At 44.8% G+C, this 24,636-nt stretch overlaps 1 protein-coding gene across 1 annotated transcript in view; it reads left to right on the top strand.

Moving 5' to 3' along the window:
- The first annotated feature begins 4,411 nt into the window (after window positions 1-4,411).
- Window positions 4,412-24,636, top strand: part of DOK2 (docking protein 2) — a 41,899-nt gene continuing 21,674 nt past the window's right edge. The window contains exon 1 of the mRNA XM_030201979.1: window positions 4,412-4,500. Within this exon, the coding sequence (XP_030057839.1) occupies window positions 4,441-4,500 (60 nt within the window). The 5' untranslated portion in view covers window positions 4,412-4,440. The remainder of the gene's footprint in view (window positions 4,501-24,636) is intronic.

Raw genomic sequence — 24,636 nt, 5'->3', positions numbered from 1 at the left:
AATAGCGGATCCAAAATGTTGAGTATAGCTGATTTTAGCAGTCTGTAAAAGCTACATGTTTCAATAGCTGTAGCTTTCTTATTTTTTTCACATAGAAGGATGGGGTTTGGACTGTTGAATTACAAATTGTTTTAACAGAATTCATTAAAAAAATGTTTGTTTCTGGAGACTTTAGTCACCTTTGACTACATATGATCAGGTATTGTGGGGCACATAATTTGGCTCCTCAAATCTTCCTGGAGTGGGGGTGGGGGATGTTGCCTACTGCAGAGCTGTATTCACAGTTTGAATCCCTTCATGTTTTGCCAGTGAGGTCGGGAATTGTGGCAGTGACCCTAAACTGAGATCCAGTTTTTTGTTTCAACCAATAATATAAATCCCTCTTGTATCCTGATTCTCCTTCAGAGGTGTGGACAGGTAGTTTAGTCCTAGAGTGGTGGGAGAAGGGGGGTGGGGGTGGAATAAGAGGTGGTAGGCACAGCTCCCACACAGGGGACTATTTCCTTCTGCATGCAAACTGCTATGCACCTGCTTGATCATCCTACAAACCTCAACCTTCTGCACACACACCCATCATCCAGCACATGAAGAGTACCAGGGCAATGCAAGGATACTGGGTGTCCTAGGCGAACTTTTGTAGCCTTATGCCCCCTCTTTCAATTAACTTTCAGGCACTTATCTACCCCCCCCCCCCCTGAGATTATGATTAGCGAATGACACGGACGGGACCCCCGTGGTAACCACGGGGACAGGGACTAACTTAGTCCCCATGTCATTCTCTACTTTGAAGCCTGTTAATGAACTGGACCGTTATTTATGTTTGAGTGATGCAGACAATGATGTTTTGATTTTTGCTATCGGCACATCTTCTGAGAAGACATCTTCTATTGCAGGAAGGACTGTGGAAGACAAGAGAACTAGACTGAATCCTGAGATTCTTGATGACTTATTCAGCCATAGATTAAAAAACCATAACAATGCTTATAGGGCATATTTCTCCACTGCTAGAGCATACAGAGCAGGTTGTACCCCTGGACATTTTAACAGGCTGGATTAGGAATCCTTGGGGTAGCAGAAGTCAGCTATTGTTGGGGTTTTATTTATTTATTGCATTTGTATCCCACATTTTCCCACCTATTTGCGGGTTCATTTTGGATTACAATACATTGTATTGATGGAAGTACAATCTGTTACAACATAATTATGGTTACATTATGAGGCGTTAAATTAAAACAAGTTGGAAGGGTAGAGAGGGTGGTGGTGGTGGTGGTGGGAGGGTTATTATAGCTGCTGATTTTTATGATTGTTTTCTATTGGTGATTTATAAACAACAGTTGCACAGCATTTTGTTCCTTTTTATGCTTTAATAAAAAGATTTAAATATAAAATCATAAGTGTTCAAGGCTTCTGCAGATGAGGACAGAGTCTGCAGGGATGGGGTGGGGATGGAGACAACCCACGGGGCAGGATTGGGGACAAACTTTGTCCCTGTGTAATTCCCTAATTATGATAACTAAACTTAATGATCATGATCATCCCAATAAACCCCTCCTGTGAGAATGCATAATTGAACATCACGGGCTATTTGCTAATTGTCCATTCAGGTAAAAGAATGTGATTTTGAGTTTGTGTGGCTATCTGGTTCTATTTTTTGTCTTTGACTGCTGTTGCCGCTAAGGGTGATTACCTAGAGGTCGCAGTAGCCATTTTCAATCAGGATCCTTGAGAGGCATGAGTGAGTTGGGTTCGCGCCTGCCCCAATGACCACTAGACCTGTTAAGGTAGCCCCAGAAGGGTCTTCTGGGATTTGGAGGGAGGGAGGTGGGATCAGACCATCGTTGGAAGGGGAGAGATGAAATGGGAGAAATGTGGACTCCTCTTATGAGGGTCCTGGCCAATATTTAGCCGGGACTTGCATACCTTCCAATGGCCAGCACATGTCCGGTGAGAGCCAGGTATTCACTACCGGTGGCCAGCATTGAATATCTGGGCCTAATTTAGCTGGCAACACTCAGTGTATAAATTTTGACTGGTTAGATTGTAAGTCCACCAGGGACAGAAAATACCTACTGTACCTGAAAGTAACTCACCATGAACTACTGAGAAATCCAAATTCCTTTAATGGTTAAAGTGCTTAGGATTACCATATGGCTTCAGATAAAGGAGGACAGATTGAGCCAGTCCAGGTTTTAAGTTAAAGCTGATTCTGCAGAGTACCACCATAAAATAGTATATCCAGACTTCCCTGTCACTCAGCATAGTGCCTTCATAATATAGTGCATTCAGACTTCCCGTCAGCACGGCACCTTCATAATACAGTGCATGCAGACTTCCCGTCAGCACAGCGCCTCCATCACTCAGCATGGCGCCTTCATAATACAGTATATGCAGACTTCCAGTCAGCACGACACATCCATAATACAGTTCATGCAGACTTCCCGTCACTCAGCACGGTGCCTTCATAATATAGTGCATGCAGACTTTTCATTACTCAGCACGGCGCCTTCATAATACAGTGCATGCAGACTTCCCGTCAGCACGGCACCTCCATAATACAGTGCATGCAGACTTTCCATCACTCAGCACGGCACCTTCATAATACAGTGCATGCAGACTTCCAGTCAGCACGACACATCCATAATACAGTTCATGCAGACTTGCCGTCACTCAGCACAACGCCTCCATAATACAGTGCATGCAGATATCCATCACCATGGCGCCTCCATAATGCAGTGCATGCAGATTTCCCATCGTCACGGCGCCTCCATAATACAGTGCATGCAGACTTCCCATCACTCAGCAGGGAGCCTGCATAATACAGAGCATGCAGACTTGCTGTCACTCAGCACGGCGCCTCCATAATACAGTGCATGCAGACTTGCTGTCAGCATGGCACCTCCATAATACAGTGCATGCAGACTTGCCGTCACTCAGCACGGCATCTCCATAATACAGTGCATGCAGACTTCCATCATCATGGCACCTCCATATGGCTCCTCCATAATACAGTGCATGCAGACTTCCCGTCACTCAGCATGGCTTCTCTATAATACAGTGCATTCAGACTTGCTGTCACTTAGCACGTTGCCTCCATAGTACAGAGGAAAGCCAGCAGAGGAGGAAGCAGCAGATAAGCAGTGTGCAGCAGTGGTTCCACTCTTCACCCCTTCACTCTTCTTTATGTCAATAGCTGACTTACTAATGGAAAAATCTGTCTTAGGAGTCATTGAATAAATACATCTGAGAGAGTACCTCCTAAACATGTGGGCCGTAGGCCTTTGCCTAGTTGGCCTCTGCTATAATCCTGCCCTGCACAAGAATGTCTTTGCCCATACTGCTGTGACATACATTAACATACATATTATCTAAACTATAGACTCCCAGTAGTTGAAAAGGAATTAACCCTATCTGGGGAGCACATATATCTGTAAATCTTCACTTTGATGATTCAGTACTGCTGGAACAACTGCAAATAATGGAGAAGAAGCTAGTAGTGAGGATGAAGGAGATCCATGATCACAGCCTATGGGATACTGCTGATTGTGAGCTTTATGACAGTCAGGGGCTGCAGTTGAGGGCTGAGTGGTAGCTGGGTCTCAGGACCAGAATAGCAAGGGTAGGAATGAGGTGCATTAGCTGTATGTGGAGGGAGGGAGTTTCAATATTAGAGTAGCAGGGAAGTTTTAGGATAGGACTGAGCTGTGTTTCTGGGGGAGGGGCTCTCAGATCTTGGATAGGAGTGGATACTGCATCTTTTCCAATCTATCTCATTTGCGTCCAAAACTAGATTTAACTCTGCGGCATGTATGAAACAGAAAGAGGATGTTCCCCTTTTATTTCCCACCAATGCATCACCCTCAGACATGCAGGTGGGAAAGTTGAAATCATCACCACGAAAACTTCAGCTTCTCCCACCCACACGTCATATTTCTGGATTCTGTCTCCCCAGTTTGCACAGGAGTAAAAAAGCAGAACATTTACTATTCTCGCTTGGATACCTAATTAGACAGTGACCAGGAGCTGTCTCAGCTTGCCCTTCATTCCCCGCAGAATTCACAGACACTGTGCTGTGTGACTGAGACCTGCCACTTGGATTGCTACTCAAGAAGTCAAAAATTGTCAGCACAGCAGTACTTTCTTTCATGCCCCTTGAAGATGTTTGGCCTTCAGATGTTCTTATCTGGAGCAGAAACATTACTGCACCTGTTCTTTCTGTTACTTTTGTGTCATGTGGTGTCTGTTTCTGTGTCAGCCCATAGCCATCTGCAGCCTTCTGTGACTTACACAGGAAACTGAATGTGGTCAAGAAGAAGACGTGGCAGTGACAGTTTTTAAAAAAAATCCTACATAGTATATATTGTCTAGTTCAGGAGGCAGCAAAAGAAAGACCTGAAGAGAGACTGAGAAAGCAGGAGGGAGAATGCCCTTGAGCCCAAGATCATGGAAGACATAGTTAAACAGGGATTACTGATCCTCCAGCAGCAGCACAAGTTTGGGAAGGTAAGTGAGACTTTTTTTGTCTGTGTACCTTGCAAGCTTTCTCAGGACACAGATGCTAGAGCCTGCACATCGCCGTATCTCAAATAAGATATAGAGGAATTAGAAAAGATTCAAAGAAGAGCGACCAAAATGATAAAAGGGGATGGAACTCCTCTCATATGAGGAAAGGCTAAAGAGGTTAGGGCTCTTCAGCTTGGAAAAGAGGCGGATGAGGGGAGATATGATCGAGGTCTACAAAACCCTGAGTGGTGTAGAACGAGTAGAAGTAAATCGATTTTTTACTCGTTCCAAAAGTACAAAGAGTAGGGGACACTCAAGGAAGTTACATGCAAATAATTTTAAAACAAATAGGAAATATTTTTTCACTCAACGAATAGTTAAGCTCTAGAACTCTTTGCCGGAAGATGTAGTAACAGCGGTTAGCGTATCTGGGTTTAAAAAAGGTTTGGCAAGTTCCCGGAGGGAAAGTCTTTAGTCTGCTATTGAGACAGACATGGGGAAGCCACTGCTTGCCCTGGGATTTTGTAGCATGGAAAGTTGCCACGATTTGGGTTTCTGCCAGGTACTTGTGACCTGGCTTGACCACAGTTGGAAACAGGATACTGGGCTAGATGGACCATTGATCTGACCCGGTATGGCTATTCTTATGTATGTTCTTTTCGTGGAAATATGAGTGCTGGGCGAGACAGCAGTGGCAGGTGGATGGTGAAAGTGTTGGGCTGAGAAGAGAGGAGTAGCAGTTGATTGGAAGCCTTGGAGACAGTGAAGTGGAACCAAAGAGGTCTGGGGTCTGAAAAGGACCATAACTGAAAAGTGAGGCCATGGATTGCAACTAGCATTTGTATGTGCTGGGGCAGCTGCTCTAGGGATGGGGCAGGAGCTGGGTTTTTCACGGCAGTGTTAACTGGTCTGTTTGCAAAGATTTCTAGTGAAAGCTAAAGTTTTGTTTGGAGAGGATGGAAACGCGTTCCACTTGATGAAAACACTGAGTATCTGCAAACAAATTTGTGTTGGATGCTTAATTCTCCTGGTTTGCCTAGGGTCCAAAAAGTTTTGTGTAATCAGTAGGGTCGAGTGGGAGGGCATTAAATCATCCCTATTATGGGTGTCTTCGGTCTCAAGCAAAATGTCATAAGATGATTAACAGCTGATTGTGCTTACTCACTGCTAGAATGACCAAGTCCTGCCTCAGGTATGCTTTGAACAAAATAAACATATCCACATGGAATCCCCACTGTAGTATAGACAAATAAAATCCCCAAAAGGGTCACAGCGAAAAGTATTGCAGACCTGTCTGTCCTACGTTACTTCCACAACAATTGACCTATACCTAAATAATTTAAATATGAAAGACGCCCTCAGTGTGAATTTATGAGCAACAATGGGAGCCAAATACTCATCCCCCACGATCTACAAATTCATAGTGGGCCCAATATTTCAGGGTACTCACTTGACCACACCATCAACGGACCTCTATGTGTGAAAAGTGCCACACAAATGAGTGCACAAATAATGCATAAATCATAATTTAACAAGGACATGCGGCGCCTGCAATAACAATGCTGTAACTACTGGTTCTCCTTCTAAACGTCCACAACCCCAAGTTTGCACTTAATATCATACAAGAAATGTCAAGTACACATCTTTAAGCCTCATGAATGTTCAAAAGGAGCCTGCCGGTTCTGCAAGGCCCTGTTTCGGAGAAAAAACTCTTTCCTCTGGAACCCACTGACTTGTTAGCTTCCTCATTCTATGTAGGAGTCAAATCGAATGAACAAGCTAAGAAGTCGGCAGGTTCCTCTCTTTGAATGGCCATGCTGTATTTATGATTTACCTGTATCCGTGTGACGCCTCTGTGGATCTCTGATGAAAATCCTCTCTTTGGGTGTCCATGTTGTATTTATGTTTTACATGTATCAGTGTGATACCAGCAAAGGTATTATTTTTAACGCACTGGGGGGAGGGGAAGAGAGGAAGGGAATACGTTGCCTCCTCTGTCTACCTTTGTGCCCCCCCCCCCCAATTGGAGGGCTGGCTACACCTCTGATTACTGCACAGGGTTGGCATTTTATCATCTGCTAAATGCAAAACGTGACTGCACTTTAGTAAAAGCACTCTTTAGGGAAGAAGTTATCAATGTGGGATACTGTTAAGATGTGCTATTTTACTATTAACCCGAGCTACAGTGGCGTGCCAAGCGGGGGGCGGTGGGGGCGGTCCGCCCCGGGTGCACGCCGCTGGGGGGGGGGGTGCCGCGCGCCTGTCTGCTCTGCTCATTCCGTGCTCCCTCTGCCCCGGAACAGGTTACTTCCTGTTCCGGGGCAGAGGGAGCATGGAACGAGCGAAGCCGACAGGCGCATGGCACCCCCCCCAGCAGGTAAAAATGCACCCGGGGGGTGGCCTTTCGCTGGGGGGAGGTGGCCTTTCGCCGGGGGTGGGGGGGTCGCGCTGCACCCGGGGGGAGCACATCGGCAATCCGCCCCGGGTGTCAGCCACCCTAGGAACGCCACTGCCGAGCTATTAGTAACTAGTCCCCCTGTTTACTGAGCCACGCTAGTGGCTGCTATTCACTAATGCTGACACACTAATGCTATTCACTTTGAATGGTCTGTGTCAACATTGCTGCGCAGCTTAGTAAACAGGGGGGGGGTAGGTCTGATTGCATAAGATGGGGCCTGTGCTAAAATAGCATCACTTTAGTGGTAAAATAACACGTCATAACGATACATTATGCTGATAACTTCCCCCCTTAGTCTTGCTTTGATGTTAGTCCTCTTGGATATGTGAATAAAGGTTGAAATAAAAAGTAGGAGCGACTTTTTTTTATTTTAATTGAGCGCTCTTAATATATTTGTGAGGAGCTTTTGAGGACTCAGCTTGCTTCCTCCCTCATGACTGTGTAGAATAAACTAGGGATTATTTTTGTCAGACTAGACGAGTAGATTACAGTGGTGGTGTTTGTCTTCAATTTTGCAGATTCTCAGAGGAAAAAGACAGGGCCGGGGGAGAGGTAGTGATAAGTTTTGAGATGGGTGAGAAAACAAACCGCAAAACAGGGACATTGGTTTCCTCGCTCATTTTCAGGCACAGTCCCCCAGTAGCTGTAAATGCTTCCGTTTGTCCTCCATTAGGTTTTCTCTCATTCATCCCTCTCCCCCCTTCACCATCAAAGCTTTGAAAACAAACATGGCCGCTCCACTAATAACAATGTGTCACCTACAGCTAGCAGGTTCAGCTTTCTTTTTACTTTAAGAGCCTAATTCATCAGTCTATTCATAGAGACAAACAATGGTAGGGGGGGGGGGCATACTGAACCAGCCTATTTACTGCACAGAAATTCAACATGCTCCTGTTCTTTGCAAAGTTTTAAAAGCACTTTTACAAGCTTCTTAACTTTCCTCTTCCTTTGAGGTGCAGCAGCACATATATGTCAATTAAGGCGACAGTTTTCATATTATATAGCTGTAGAGTCCACTGATGCTTTTTATCTGTGGTTTTTGTCCCAGTTTTCAAGTGAAAGTTAACACATATACAGGCTCATTTTTGAAAGAGAAGGACGCCCATCTTTTGACACAAATCAGAAGACAGGCATCCTTCTCCCAGGGTCGTCCAAATTGGTATAATGACAAGCTGATTTTGGACGTCCCCAACTGCTTTCCGTCGCAGGGATGGCCGAAGTTAAAGGGGGCGTATTGGAGGCGTAGCGAAGGCGGGACTTGGGCGTGCCTAACACATGGATGTCCTCGACCCGTAATGGAAAAAAAGGGCGTCCCTGACGAGCACTTGGATGACTTTACCTGGTCCTGTTTTTCTTACAACCAAGGCACAAAAAGGTGGCCGAAATGCCCAGATGACCACCGGAGAGAATCGGGGATGACCTCCCCTTACTCCCCCAGTGGTCACTAACCCCCTCCCACCCTCAAAAAACATCTTTCAAAATATTTTTTGCCAGCCTTAGATGTCATACTCAGGTCCAATCCAGCAATATGCAGGTACCTGGAGCAGTTTTAGTGGGTGCAGTGCACTTCAGGCAGGCGGACCCAGGCCCATACCCCTCCCTACCTGTTATGTTTGCGGAGAAAACAGCGAGCCCTCCAAAACCCACCAGAAGCCCACTGTACCCACATCTAGATGCCCCTCTTCACCCATAAGGGCTATGGTAGTGGTGTACAGTTGTGGGTACTGGGTTTTAGGGGGGTTTGGGGGCTCAGTAGACAAGGTAAGGGAGCTATGTTCCTGAGAGCATTTTATGAAGTCCACTGCAGTGCCCCCTGGGGTGCCCGGTTAGTGTCCTGGCATGTCAGGGGGACCAGTGCACTACAAATGCTGGCTCCTCCCACAACCAAAGGGCTTGCATTTGGTCGTTTCTGAGATGGGCGTCCATGGTTTCCATTATCGCCGAAAATCAGAAACGACCAAGTCTAGGGATGACCTAAATGTCAAGATTTGGGCGTCCCTGACCGTATTATTGAAACGAAAGATGGACATCCATCTTGTTTCGATAATACGGGTTTCCCCGCCCCTCCATTCGGATGTTTTGTGAGGATGGCCTCAACAAAACTTGGGCATCCCTTTCGGTTATGCCCCTCATAGTCACTTTGAGAACTGGCAAAGGAAAAAGTACCTGTGGATATTTGCATCTGATTTTTCTGCGGGAAATTTTCCCAATCAAAACTCCAAGCGTAGTTTTGAAAATCTAAAAACATTTGTGTATAGTGTGCTCTTCTAACCTAACCCTGCCCTGGGAGTGCTTCCTATATGGTAAATGTACATGTGTTGTGGAACGAGGGACGTAGCCAGACACCCAATTTTGGGCAGGCCTGAGCCCAGAGTGGGTGAGCACGAGAACACCTTCCCCCCAGGCGATTGGGGGTCTCTTACATAGGGTTACCACATGACCAGATTTCCCCGGACATGTCCTCCTTTCGAAGGCACTGTTGCATGTCTGGGCAGTTTTCTGGTTTCTGGGCCTAAAACAAACGTGCAGTCGCAGACACACATGTACGTGCCAGTATTAGTGAGGTCTTGATCACCTGATCTACTTGTGTGTGCGTGGTGTGACTGAGTCGGCACTCATGGCATGAAGATCTTCTGTCCATCTTTCCTCATGCTCTGCATGCAGCCCGGCCGTCTAGTAGCTGCAATCAAGGACCCAGGGCTTGGACCTGACTTTTAAAAGCTTCCTGCTGCTCTGTGGTTACACTACAGGAGAAAGCCTGAGAACCCAGCATCAGGACAGAGAAGACAAGACACAGACGAAGCGCAGAGAGGCTGTAACACAGGATTCAAACTCCGACTCGGAGCTGGAGTCTCAAGCAGGAGTTAGACTCTAAGGGCCAGATGCACTAAAGTTAACGAGCCATTAACGTGGGTTTTAAACTGGTTCTAGCCAGTTTAACGTGCAAGTAGTAAACCAGGACATGCACAAAAGGGCATTGTCCTATCACAGTAGCAGCTAACAAAAACGGAATGCAGATGAGCAAATTAGTATTATAATGTGTATAAATCGTATTGTAATGAGATGTACTACCGTTTTCCGATTGCCTAACCGTGGAAAATCTAACAGGAGGTCTGTACCTCTCGTTGGGGCTGCACGGGATTTATTCGCCTCTAAAAACTTCTATAAATTTAACCCCCCCCAAAAAAATCGGGAAAAAAAACATCCAAGTGCTTGTCAGGGATGTCCTTTATGGACGTCCTTCACTAACAAAAAACAAAAAAAAAGGACATCCCTGACGAGCACTTGGACGTTTTTCCCCCAGATTTTTTTGTGATGGGTGTCTTTCTGTAATGACCACCGCCGGAGAGACGTGTGAGGATGTCGAAATCAAAAAACTATTTGGACGTCTCTTTCAATTATGCCCCTCCTCCAGGTCTCTCTCAGCCAATCACAGCGCGTTTAGCTGACACCAGTGACAGCTAAACGCGCTGTGATTGGCTCAGAAAGACCTGGAGGAGGGACATCGGACATGCTGTTAACACCCCGGGGCAGACAGAAAGGAGCAAGTTGGCCGGAGCAAAAGGCACCGATAGCCAGCAGCATCGGGAGCCTCCTCGTAGCCCTTTGATCTCCCGATTATGGGGACGACTTTTTTTTTCTTTCAGTGAAGGACGTCCTTGGCATGCGCAGAGCAGCCAGCATAATGCTTGGCTGCTCTGCGCATGCTCAGCTGGCCGACTGGCTTGGAAGGAAATCCCATGCAAATGAGCTAGCAGCGACCAGCTCATTTGCATGCAATTTCCTTGATGCATTCCCGTTGCTTACCGATTCGCTAAGGAATCGGTAAGGGAAGGGCATTAACGATTGTTTTACTGCATCTTCCCCTAAGACAGAACTCAGAGCTGGCCCAAACATTAGGCATGAGTAGGCCATTGTCTAGGGCAGCTGTTCCTGGGGGGGGGGCAGCAAAGAGCTATTGTTTTTCTCTGACTGCCACAAACTCAACCATCAATATGTATTTTTACTTTCAGGAGGAGGAACAATTTTCAAATAGTCCATTTAACTAGATAAATGACATTATTTATGTGTGTGTGATACATACACACAGCATTATTTATCATGTAAAAGCATGATGTCTTGGGGAGGGGGGATGTGGAGTCTCTGTATACTATTTACAGTGCCGGTGCTATGGTCTCTGGTGCCCCCCTGCAAAATATCAGTTGGCACCCCCCCCCCCCCCCCCCGGGTCCAGCATCTCCTTTTTCTCTCCTCCCTCCCCCCTTCTCCCACTCCGCACCCTTTTTCAGCCCAGTGCCTTATAAGGTGAAGAACAAAATTTTTTTTTTTTACTCAACAGCTTTTTAATTTATTTGAAAGCTTCTCAGATGTAGATATAAATATCATGAAATAAAATTGAATATCACTAAATCTGCTTAAAAATTATTGTAGCTGGAGGAAACAGCACTAATAATGGCTGTATTTTGTGCTCCTTTTTCTACACTGTTCTATACAATACAGTAATACATGGCCAAATTTCAGGGAGGATATCCTGTGTACTGATGGGTTCATCTTAACTGTTGTTGTAATCTGCCTTGGGAAGCCTGGTATTATAAAGATTGGAAATAAAATTAAACTCTCCTTTCATTGGGGCCCATGGAATCACATCTTCACCTCATCTCTTTTGTACAAATGGATTCTGTCTTGAGCATGTTTCAGGGACAAGTGGTTTTCATTAGTCAACATAATAAAAATAAATATTTTCTTTCATGCAGATCTCTCATTTGCTTAAATATAACAAAATAGGCTTTAAGCGCCTAATGCAGTCCATTGGTTTTCTTATATTTTGTCCTGGTGAAGACTTATACTGTGCCAAAACCTGCCCCTTCCACCGCCGCAGTAATGCCGCCACCCCCCCTCCCACATATTACAGTCCTACCTTGCTGCTTACCCTGGTGGTGGTGAAGCCTCTTCAGCTGCGGGGGCAGGAAAGAATCCCACTCTTTCCTGCCCATTGCCGCTACTCCATCTCTGGCGCTCTCCACTTTGCTTTTCTGTGCTGCTGGCAGCGTCGTCGTGTTTTGTTAAAATGGTTATCATGACTTCAGCGGCAGTCGGCAGCCATTTTTAAAATACAGTGGGGCCATCCACAGCACAGAAGAGCAAAGCGGAGATGGACAAGTAGCAGAGAGCAGGAAAGAGTGGGATTCTTTCCTGCCCCCTTAGCCGCAGAGGCCAACACACCACCAGGGCGGCCTTCAAGGATCAAGGTAGGTCTTGTGTGTGGCGGCAGTGGCCAGTGGAGCGTAGCGCACGGGTAAGTATGGCAGTTTCTGCTACCCCTCGAATGTTGCTGCCCCCCCTGCCAGGCATATCCTGCTTACTGTGTTCCACCAGCCCTATTTACTATGCGTTTGTCACCACCAGGCTTGATTACTGTAATATTGCAAATGCAGGGCTCCCTCAATCTAGTCTAAAATGGTTCCAATTCTTGCAAAACACGGCTGCTCGCTTTTTGTGCAGAGCAAGGCGCCAGGACTCGTCACTCCACTTTTCTTGAAATTGCATTGGCTTCTCTTTCGGGCCCATATTCCGTTAAAGATTCTACCTCTAATGTTCAGGGCCTTACATGATGGTTTTCCAGATTACTTATCTTATTTTACAATTCCTTATTCCCCTTCGCGACTGTTGCAATCTCTCAATGATCATAGATTGGTTCTTCCATCTCCGTCTCAGGCTCATTGAGCATTTATGAGATCCTTTGCTGTGTTCTTCCTGTTCCGTTGCCTCTAGAATAATTTACCTCTAGACTTGCGAGCCAAGCAATCCTTTCAATTCTTTAAGGAAAAACTGAAGACCCTTGTTTTCCATGTGACTGTTAATATGTGATAGTTCTGGTGAAACTTTTCAGCAACAACAGTTAGTCACTCAGTCACTCCCTGAAGGGTTCATGGATTCATGGTGGTGAAGCCACAACACTGACCATGTCTCTCTGCCCCGCCCTCGCATGACGGACCAATCAGAAAAAACACCCTCAACATTCTGAAACACAAAGGACCATCACAACACCGTTCCCAGGCAACACTAGGCAACGTAAGACGGACCAATCAGAGGAAACTACGTGACAATAAGGGAGGAGCATTCCCCAGAAGAATGGCTCATTATCTGTGCAGCACAGAGAGCACAGAACCACCGCTGGAACGAGAGAAGAATATTCCTGCTGTGGGTATGTGCAAAAATAGACCGGGGGGGGGGGGGGGGGGGAAACACTCACTCACACACACACACACACACACACAAAATAACTCTGTGACACATACATACACACACAAAAAAAGCCACATGCTAGCGCCCGTTTCATTGGTTTCGGAAACGGGCCTTTTTTACTAGTAATATAATAATACTAGTAAAAAAGGCCCGTTTCTGACAGAAATGAAATGGGAGCTAGCAAGGTTTTCCTCGGAGTGTGTATGTTTGAGAGAGTTTGTGTGAGAGTGACTATGTGAGAGAGACAGATTGAATGTTTGTGGCTGCAAGTGTGTCTGTTAGAGAGTGTTTGTGTGTGAGATTGACAGTGTGTTTTGAGTGGATATGTGAGCCACAGCGAGAGTGTATGAGAGTGAGAGAGTGTTTGAGAGTGACTGTGTGACACATAGTGAATGTGATCCAGTGTGAGACATAGCGTGTGTTGTAGACGGTGTTTGAGAGTGAGAGAGACACAGAGTGAGAGAACCCCCTCCGTCTGCCTGTGCCACTGTGTTGTCGCAGGATCCCTCATCTCTCTGTCTGGTCAGTGTTCCCCCCCTCCTCCTCTTATGTCTCCCTGCTGCCCTCCTGTCAGGGCTGTGGATCCCCCTTCGTCTGTGCTGTGAGGACCCCCTCCCCCGCCTCCATCTGTGGTCTCTGGACCTCTTCTGGCCCTCATTCTCCCCCTCCTTGTGTCTGAAGTTTTGCTTAAGAGACTTTTGGGGAGATGGGGGGGGGGGGGGGGCGCTGTGGACAGTACTGGGCAGGCACTGTAGTTTATGCAGTGCCAATGATGTTCAGCACTGACCACCCACATTGGTCACTGGGTTAAATTAGGACAGCTCAAAATTGCATAACTCTGATTCTCTTCAAAATCCCCTGATCCCCTCCTGCCACCCCCAAAAGCTCCTGCCCTTCCTATGCTTTCCCTCCAGCCAGCCAGACCCAACACCTCATCCCTCCATGGGCTGCCATATAGTTCTGTTTTTGGGGGGGGGGAGATCCTGCTTAGCGCCTCCTCCACGCGATGCACCCCCCCCTGCCGCCATCCCACCCACCGCGATGCAGCCGGCCTCCCACCCATCATCGCCATCTCACCCACCATCGTGTAGTTTTGCTGGCGGGGGACCCAAAATCCCGCCAGCAGAAGTCCTGTGTTGTCTGAGTCTGACTGACTCCAGCGATCTTTGGCATTGGTAGCCTGTGCAGGGCGGGGTTGTGTGCATGCAGGACGTCAGACGCACAGAAGTCCTGCCTGCAGAGGCTTGCAACGCCGAAGATCATGCAGTAGTCAGCAGACAGGACTTGTGCTGGCGGGGTTTCATGTCCCCCGCCGGCAAAGCAACGCGACGGTGGGTGGCTTGTGGGGGGTGGGTTGCACCTCCTGCATTCTGCAGCTTTGGGGGTGGGGCAGCGCGGAGGGGCCATGTTGTTGCGCCGGGGGGGGCGTCATTTTTGCTGCATGAGTGTCATTGCTCCGCCCCCTGCGTCATCACGTTTGACGCGTGGGCGGGGCAGACACTTATGGAGCAAAAAAGTGGTCTCAGCCGCCTCACTTTCGAACGTTGGGAAAGTGAGGCTTCAATGGAACGTTGGAGGTGCGTTTTATATAGAGAGATATTAAGTTATGTCCAATAATGTAATGTATTATGGCCAATAAAAAAGGTATCATCTTATTTTCTTTTCCATGTTTTATTTCTATTGATTACCTTTAAAAGTGGACTAACATGGCTACCACACCCCTCTACTCAAGGTAGATCACTTAGATATAGTATTTCCCAGGATTTGGTGATTCATCAAATCATTAATAAACATAAACAGTGGCCCTGAGAGAACTGGAGACTAATGAAGGGGCTGGGCTGTAATACAGGTGCCACACTGAAACACAGGGACTGGATTCATTGCCAGGGCTGGACACACTGGGGCCTAGGACAGAAACTAAGATAAGGAATGGAACAAATGGACCTCTTCAATGTCGCCTTTGGCACCTAACCACCACACCTCTACTCAAGAAATCTAGACTGCATCAACTTGACATTTCGTCCTTTAGATTGTAAGCTCCTCTGAGCAGGGACTGGCCTTCTTTGTTGATTTGTACAGCGCTGCGTAACCCTAGTAGCGCTCTAGAAATGTTAAGCAGTAGCAGTAGTAGACTTCAAGTATCTTGAACTTTTGCCTCAGTGATATCTCTTAGCTTCACCAAGGGAGACCTTTGCAGTGTTGTGACCCCAGGCAATTGATTTGCTTGCTCTCTTCCCCTCCAACCAGCCCTGGCTGGATTCAAATGCAGGGGCTGGGTTTCAGCACAGACACCGAATGGGCTTTTACCCAGTGGATGACCTCTAGTACAGGAGTCACCTACTAACACAGGAACTGGTGGACTTTGCCACAGGAGTTGCACTCTGAGACTGAAGAACTGATATTTTTATCACAAAAGCAGGAAGTTCTGGCTGCATTTCAGATGCAGCAATGCTAAGTTTAGCACAAACCACAAGCTTTTCCTTTCCTGTGAGTATTTTCTTACTGTGTGATATCAGAGCTGCTGCATCTTCCTATTAGTCTGGCAGTGGGTTAATTAAAAGCCGGAGGATGGGGCTCGGTGTCAGAATGGTTCCTATGGAGCAGAGGTGGGCAACATGGTCCTTGAGGGCCACAACCCAGTCAGGTTTTCAAGATTTCCACAATGAATATGCATGAAATTGATTTGCATGTAGTGCTTCAATTGTAGTGAGAAAAAAAAAGAGAGAGGGTCTTCAGATCTGCAAATAGTGTAGAATGCAGAAAAAAAAATACCCAACGTGGTCCATGTTTCGCCCATTATTGGGTTGCCTCAGGGGTATAACAATTACAAGGAGTCAAAGAAGATCTAAAAAAAAAAAATCAACAAATCCCTTCCACAGTATAGTGACAGCACTGTTGTAGAAACAAACACGAGACAGTGTGTGCAATAAACATTTTGTTAATAAAGGTGTTTCCTGTGAGAACGTTACTCTGGGATCTGCTGTTTTTTTCTGCATTTTGCTTCCATTGTATACAAAAAAATGGAGGCGTGGCCTAGTGGTTAGGGTGGTGGACTTTGGTCCTGCGGAACTGAGTTCGATTCCAACTTCAGGCACAGGCAGCTCCTTGTGACTCTGGGCAAGTCACTTAACCCTCCATTGCCCCATGTAAGCCACATTGAGCCTGCCATGAGTGGGAAAGCACGGGGTACAAATGTAACAAAAAAAAAAATAGATCTCATTCATATTTGTTGTTGAAATCATGAAAACCCAACTGGGTTGTGGCCCTTGAGGACATGGTTGCCCACAGCTGCCATAGAGCCTATGTCTTCACTCCCAATCCTAGAGAGCTGCCGATAGGTTAAGGCTGCCAGCTGGATCCAGATTTCAGGACAGGATTGATCCAGTCCTGGGTTTACCCCATTGCAGGTAGGTTTAAATTTGTTTATTAGTTTAATTTAATACAAAGACATCATCTTTGATAAGATACTACATTATCACATGATTACAAAGGAAAATCATTCAAAAGGAAATACTAATAATAATCTTAGTTTTATAGTCCACAAGATACAGTCAGGGATTCAAGATAGTTTAAGAAAAAAATCCAATGGACGTTGGAAAATAATCATTCAAAGGCCTTAAGATTGGCAGGAGGTTACCCCTTAATTATATGACCTTTCTTCATATGGGCTTAACCCTTTTCGCCTTGTGCATCAAGGAACATACGCAATTGATCAGGCTAAAAAAAAAATGTATCTTTTTTCATTCAAAGTCAACACACATTTACACGGAAAGCGCAGTTGGAACTTTGCTTTTATAGCCAAAGTTTCCTGTTTCATCTCAAGAAATTTCTTTCTCCTCTGTTGAGACCAACGAGATATATCCGGAAAAATTGAAATTTTAGCACCCTTAAATTCTGGGTGTATATTTTTAAAATATAGGCTTAACAGAGTTTCTTTATCTTGTAAAAAAAACAAATAAAACAATTAAAGTGGTTCTGGTCTCAATAGTTTCATCCGATTGTTCCAGGATATTTGTTAAATCTAATGAGTCAGAAGTATCAGGAATTCCTGGAGCATTCCTATTAGATTTTGGCAACGTTTCCAAGTAATATATTCTCTGAGTAGGTGGAAGGGCTTGATCTGAGTACTTATACACTTCTTTTAGAAGTTTTACAAACATATCTCTAGGTGTGGTGAATTGATCCTTTGGAAAATTTAAAATCCTCAGATTTAGATTTCTTGAAAGATTTTCTAAATTTTCTATCTTTTGATGTACTGCCATTCTATCTCCAGAGATCTGTGCTCGTTGTTCTTGTAATTTAACAGTTGTAGTCTCAAGTTTAGTTTGTTTTACTGAAAGTCCTTCCACCTTATCTTTTAGATTCTTTATTTGAGAGGAATTATTTAGAGATACAGTAATAAAAGCATTACAGACCTTGTGCATGGCTTCTAGAGCAGTCCATATGGAATCCAAAGACACCTCTTGGGGTTTAATTAACGGTTGAATCGCTGAAGAGCAGAGAAGAACTTCTTGTGCAATCACAGTCGCGTCTTCCGTTACTTCCCCAGTTGCCATCTCCGGTGTTCTTTGGCTACCCGCTTGCTCTGATATTATCGCGAGATCCGCAGCTTCCGACGGAGTTCACCACCCCTTCAAGCTTCCTGGTCCGGGTCTCGGAACAGAAGCCCCGTCAAGTTGCGGTGGCGGCGGGGTTGAAGGTCCTAACGGGCTGAGCGAAATGTCGCTCTCCTGGACGAGACTCTTCCCAGCCTCATCAACGGAAACGCCCGGAGTTGAGGTCGACACCAGAAATTAGGACATTGACTGTTGTCCCGGTAAGGAGGAGGTCTGCTTAGAGAGAGGAGGCCCCCTAAGTTTGCTCTTCCTTTCTGGCATGGTTGCAAGAAAAAGGAGAATCAGCACTACTATTTAGGAACAACCGTCGCCCACATCCTGCCTGGATGCCATCTTGAATCCTCCCCATTGCATGTAGGGACTTGTAGTTCTGATTTTCCCCATTGCATTCCCTAAGAAAAGCCTCCTTGGTCTCACATGTATTTCATTGTGGTGATCCTGAAAACTTGACTGGCAATGCGTACCTCCAGGAGAGGGTTGAGAAGCACTGCTATAGAAAGAAAACAACCAGAGGACTCCAGATCAGAAGGACTAAGCTGAGCCAGTTCTGGTCTTGCCCGGTTGCATATACGGAATTTTTGTTTCAACCTTCCCTAAGAAATTGAAACTACAAGCCAATAGATGCAATGTGAGTAAAACCAGGGTTGGCTATCCTTGACCCTTCTGACCTGGAGTTATCTGAGAATGGAAACTAGTATTTTTTTTTTTTTTTGCAAGTCTTAAGAATATGTTTATGTGTTAACAGATTGGTTAACAGCTAGCCCAGCTGCCCTCATCCACTGGGGCCTCTCATCAGAAGAAAAGCTTTACTTTCTGAATAAGTGTTATGCCCTTTGAAATATGAATCCAAGAGAAGAAGAAAAAAAAAAAAGGTGCAGAACAAAATGACCCTTCCTTTATATGCAGTTTTCTTCCATTCTTTTAATAAGTTTATTTATTTAGATTTTGCTCACACCTTTTTCAGTAGTGGCTCAAGGTGAATTACATTCAGGTACACTGGATATTTCTCTGTCCCAGGAGGGCTCACAATCTAAGTTTGTACCTGAGGCAATGGAGGGTTAAGTGAGTTGCCCAAGATCACAAGGAGCAGCAGTGGGATTTGAACCGGCCACCTCTGGATTGCAAGACTGGTGCTCTAACCACTAGGCCACTCCTAGCAGCTGTTAGCTAAATAAATGCTACCTCATTCAGTGCTACGATTTTAATAGTCTAAACTAAAATGATATATTCTTGAAATATGAATCCAATCATATGTGCTCACAGACTCTCTCTGACATAAGTGCTAATTTAAATCCCTTGCTAACGAGGATATTAGCTATTCAAGGCAGATGCAAAGAAGTGCACTGACGACCAGAAGGTGAGCACACAGGGATTTATAACTCTGGGTGCATGGTCTGAGGAGGAATAAAAGGTTAGCTTGTTCTTTAGCGCTCAGAGTTAGTGAGGATTTCATGCCTGTTTCTTCTCTTTACTGTGAGCATATAGTAGGTGCAACGTTTTTCAAGCCTCATTGAAAAGGAAAAAAAAGGAGACTGAGCTGAGGGGGATGTGTGCTGGAACAAAGAGTAGAGTGCTAGGCTGTTGACAAATTAGTTCTGTAAAAACCGAATTGGCATTCAGAGTTGCATACACATATATTAGAGTTGGGCTTAAATACTAGGAAAAATAAATATGCTGATTTTCAAAGATCTCCCCCCCCCCCCCCCCAAAAAAAAAAAAAACCCAAAACTGTTCCACCTTAGCTAAAAATAAATAAAACTTTTATTTGAATATCTAGGGCAGGGGTTCTCAACCCAGTCCTTGGGATACCTTAGCCAGATGTTGCCATACTGGGACACACCGAAGGTCCATCAAGCCCAGTATCTTGTTTCCAACAGTGACCAATCCAGGACACAAGTACCTGGCAAGATCCCAGAACAGTAAAACAGAATTTATGCTGCTTATCCTAGGAATACCCACAATGAATATACATGAGATACATTTGCATGTGCTACCTCCATTCCATGCAAATCGATTTCATGCATATTCATTATGGGTATCCTGAAAACCTGACTGTCTAGGTGTGTTCCAAAGACGGGTTGAGAACCCCTGATCTAGAGATAGCTCAATCATCTCAAAGTTGACGAAAATTACAAATTAATTAACAAAAACGCAGATACAGAACTGATTCATGAAACAAAATTGTGTATCAATCATGCAACATATTCAGTCTAACATTTGCTACATACAAGTCTACAATGCATGTAAAAAAGGAACAAAAGGCCTCTTTTACTAAACCGTGCTAGCGATTGCCAGCATGGCAAATGCGCCACACCCTATTCATTCTGAATGAGCTGCATCACATTTACGGTGCGGTAATCGCTAGCGTAGTTTAGTAAAAGAGACCCCAAATTAGTGTAGTCCAGACAATGTCAGTTTCTTGCCATCTGGAGTGAGGTGGTGTGGTAGCTGTGTTAGGGAAGGGAAGTGGGACTTGATATACTGCCTTTCTGAAGTTTTTGCAACTGTATTCAAAGTGGTTTACATATATTCAGGTACTTATTTTGTACCAAGGGCAATGGAGGGTTAGGTGACTTGCCCAGAGTCACAAGGAGCTGTAGTGGGAATTGAACTCAGTTCCCCAGGATCAAAGTCCACTGCACTAGCCACTAGGCTACTACTCCACTAGCAACAGTCCATATAGAAGCCTGCCCTTGCAGATCAGCAACGTGGCCGCGCAGGCTTCTGTTTCTGTGAGTCTGATGTCCTGTGTCAGACTCACAGAAACAGAAGCCTGTGCAGCCGCGTTGCTGATCTGCAAGGGCAGGCTTCTACATGGAATGTTGCGAGTGGAATAGCAACATTCCATGTAGAATCTCAAATAGGGAAAGGGAATTGGGACTTGATATACTGCTTTTCTGAGGTTTTTGCAACTATATTCAAAGTGGTTTACATATATTCAGGTACTTATTTTGTACCAGGGCCAATGGAGGGTTAAGTGAGTTGCCCAGAGTCACAAGGAGCTACACTGGGAATTGAACTCAGTCCCCCAGGATCAAAGTCTACTGCACTAACCACTAGGCTACTCCTCCACTATTAAAGTATAGTATTGTATTATAGTCCACTATTAAAGGTAATAAATAGAAATAAAACAAAGAAAAGAAAATGATACCTTTTTATTGGACTAACTTAATATATGTTTTTAAACTTTATTTTTCTTATTTCAGAAACATATTCACAAGCTGTAACTTGTTAAGGCAAAACAGAGTATTTACACAATATAGAAGAAACACATAATAAAGCATATTAAAGGGCTCATTTTCAAAAGAGAAAAACATCTCAAAAGTGGTATAATGTGGCCCTTACCTGCTTAGGAAGCAAAAAGACATGTTTTATACCAAAATGCTTTATCAGACATTTACAAGGATAAGTCAACAAATTGTTCCCAAAGTTAGTGCTGCTTGTCTTAAAGCCAAAAAGACAGTCCTCTGTTCTTGTGTTTGCTAACATCCAGATATATCCAAATTCTTCTGCCTCAAAAAATAACTGACAGGCCGATGATCAGAAGCCCTGCGCTGTTCAAAATAGCGCTTTAAAAGTAGCGCTGGAACAGCACGGGACTATAGTGCCTCTATGATCAAAGCTAATGGCATGCAAATTTATGCGCACTATTGGCTCTGATCATAGGGGTACTTCTGTGGGAGAATTTTGCCTGGGCAAGGCACAATCCTCATGCAGAAGTTGTTTGACAGGTTTAGGATGTCAAAAGCCTGGACCTGTCAAACAGCAGAAAAGGTTTGACAGGTACAGGATTTTCTCCCAGACCTGTCAAACCTAAGCCTGGCGGTGGTCCAGTAGGATCGCTAGCCCTCCCTCCGTTCCTCCATCCATCCGTCCCTCCCTGCACCCCTTCCCGAGGCTTATTTTGTCCATAGTTGGAGAAGGGAGGGATTAGCATTCCCTCCCTCTTCGTCGGGTGCCTCCTCAAAATAGCGATGCCCTGCCTGGTGCATCCTGGGATGCACAGAGCTGGACTTAACTTCCATATAAGGATTAAGCCCTGCCCAGCGCATCCCAGGATGCACCAGGCAGGGCAGGGTGCCACCATTTTGAGGAGGCGCCCGAAGAGGAGGGAGGGAATGCTTGTCCCTCCTACAACTATGGATACGGTAGGCCGTGGGGGGGGGGGGGGGCTGGAGGAAGGACTAGCGGTCCCCCTGGACCACCAGCCAATTTATTTCAGTGTTGGGAGGGAAGTAGTGGTCCCACTGAACCACCAGGGTTCTTTAGTGTTTTGGGTGGGGGGGCCTTGAGGTCCACCAGACCTCCAGGCCTTGTGTTTGGGGGGGGGGGGGCAAGCATTGTTTTGACAGGTCTGGGAGAAAATCCTGGACCCATCAAACCTTTTCAGTGGTTTGCCTTGCTGGCAAACCCTAATGCCAGCTCCAAGTTGGCGTAGGGTTTGCAGCGGGAGCAGCACCCTTGTTTGGTGTGCTGCCCGTTGATCATTAGCAATCAGAGTCGGCGAGTACGTTGTTTCATGTGCACACTGGCTGTGATGCTGGGGTGCAGGCACTAGTCCGGTCCTAATGGTCTCTAACGCCCGCATTTGCTTCTGATCATCGGGGCCTTAGAGTTACTAAAATACAATTTCAAAGACAAATGACACTAACATAGTGGCCCTCTCAGAATCCTTGTTTAATGATGTTTCAAGGACTGCAGATATATTCAAATCGTTTGGATTTGCATCCTGAGGTAGTCCCGAGAAATCATTTTAGTGGGAACAGGAATATTATAAATCCTATTTAAGGGAGGAATAGCTTCAGGAGAATACTTTAACACATCAATCAAATATCTCTTGAAAATTCAATACCTTCAAATGCTGACATTTATCAGAATCCGTGATTTCTCTTTTTGAGACAGATGACTAACACGGCAATATTTAAGAAACAAGTGAAGGGCCATCTCTTCTCCCAATATAGGCAACTTTCATGAATGCAGTAGGATGAGTGGTGCTGTGTGGTGTATATAGTCCTGGGTGGTAATTTTGGGGGAGGTGGGGGGGAAATGTTTGTGTTCATTGTCTGCATATTTGTGTTGTTATTATTATTATTATTATTATTATTACTGTGCTCTGCCTTGGATAGAGGTGGAATATAAGAGCTTTATCATTAAACCATCAATATATGTGAAAGGTCAAGGGGAAGGGATTTGACATACTACCTTTCTGTGGTTACAATCAAACTAGTTTACATATTATGTACAGGTACTTATTTTGTACCTGGGGCAATGGAGGGTTAAGTGACTTGCCCATAAAAGAATTCTAATGAGTCTTATGGGGAAAGGTAAGAGTTGGGGGTGGGCAGGGGATGGGCTGGATGGGTGATCAGAGGGTGGCAAAGCAGTATAATTTTATGGTTTATAATGCAATAGGAAACCCAGATCTTTATTATGTCATATCTGGTAGGTGTCAAAATATTTCATCATTTCACCAGACAGGTCTTAACAAAGATCTGTGTTTCCTATCACATTATATACCATAAAATTATACTGCTTTGCCATCCATCCATCTATCTCACCCTGTTTCTCCACCCTAATATGCATCCGCACATGTGCTGGAATGCACCAATATCAAACCACAAAATGAAGAATATGATCACTGGAAAACGTTTCCACTAAAAGTCTCTAAATAGTGATCAATCCAAAAAAACATATCTTGTTCAGAGAATCTTTACCATACAAATCACTCTAATTTTAATATTTGTTAACAGAAGAAAAAAGAGCCTCAGTTATTGCTGAAACCTTGATAACATTCATGGGAACTGCATATTGTAGCATTCTGCACTCAGCTGCATTCAGTCATTGGCTCAACAAAACCTCCGTATTAATTGTATTTTTCTTCAAAATTATTCTCATTTCCTGAACTGATCCAGTTGTAGACCCTTATGTTTCAATCATACTGGACACACATACAAAATGAAGTTGCCCGGGTGATAGTTCCAAATTGGCACACGCTGGGCATGTGCAGGCGCCTACGTGGCTTAGTAAGAGTTCCCCATAGGGTGTAAATAGGAATAATAAAACAATGATGGTAAAGAACAATAATAAATATAAACTTTACAGGATAATGTACAATGCTGAGTACGGATGAGTATATGAAAGCAAATACAATGCACCAAATGAGAAGTAAAATAAGATAGTGCAAAATGTAATAATACATTTAAATACCTGTGAGCTTGGGTTGATGTAAGCGCAGACAATATGTGTCTAGTTAAAATGTGGGCCTGCGTTAAAACAATCACTGTGCATTGAAGAAAAAGTAATGTACATAACACTAAGGTGTTATATAGTGAAAGGAAAATATAAAACTGTGCAGTCACTTAAAAAAAATGAACAAAAATGAAGAAGGTATTAAATGAACCACAATATGGGGGTGTGCTTACATCGATAGACAAATTGGGTGAAAACTTAAAAACGTGAGATACCGTGAACAGATTTTAAAAACTACGCCATATACTGAGTGGAATAGAACATATTAAACCGAATGTGAATGCTAACTAAAACAGAATAAAAAGTGTCAGGGGTCCTTTTACTAAGGTGCGCTGAAAAATGGCCTGCGGTAGTGTAGATGCGTGTTTTGGGCGTGCGTAGAATTATTTTTTAGCGCACCTACAAAAAAAAATGCCTTTTTTTGCCAAAAATGGACGTGCGGCAAAATGAAAATTGCCATGCGTCCATTTTGGGACTGAGACCTTACTGCAAGCCACTGACCTAGCGGTAAGGTCTCACACGGTAACCGGGCCAATTTTGGGCGCCCCCAACTGCAGTCCATCGCGG

This window comes from Microcaecilia unicolor, chromosome 4, assembly GCF_901765095.1.
Source record: "Microcaecilia unicolor chromosome 4, aMicUni1.1, whole genome shotgun sequence".
Lineage (NCBI taxonomy): Eukaryota > Metazoa > Chordata > Amphibia > Gymnophiona > Siphonopidae > Microcaecilia > Microcaecilia unicolor.
The sequence above is the reverse complement of the archived record's forward strand: the minus strand, read 5'-3'. Positions and strand labels throughout refer to the sequence as shown.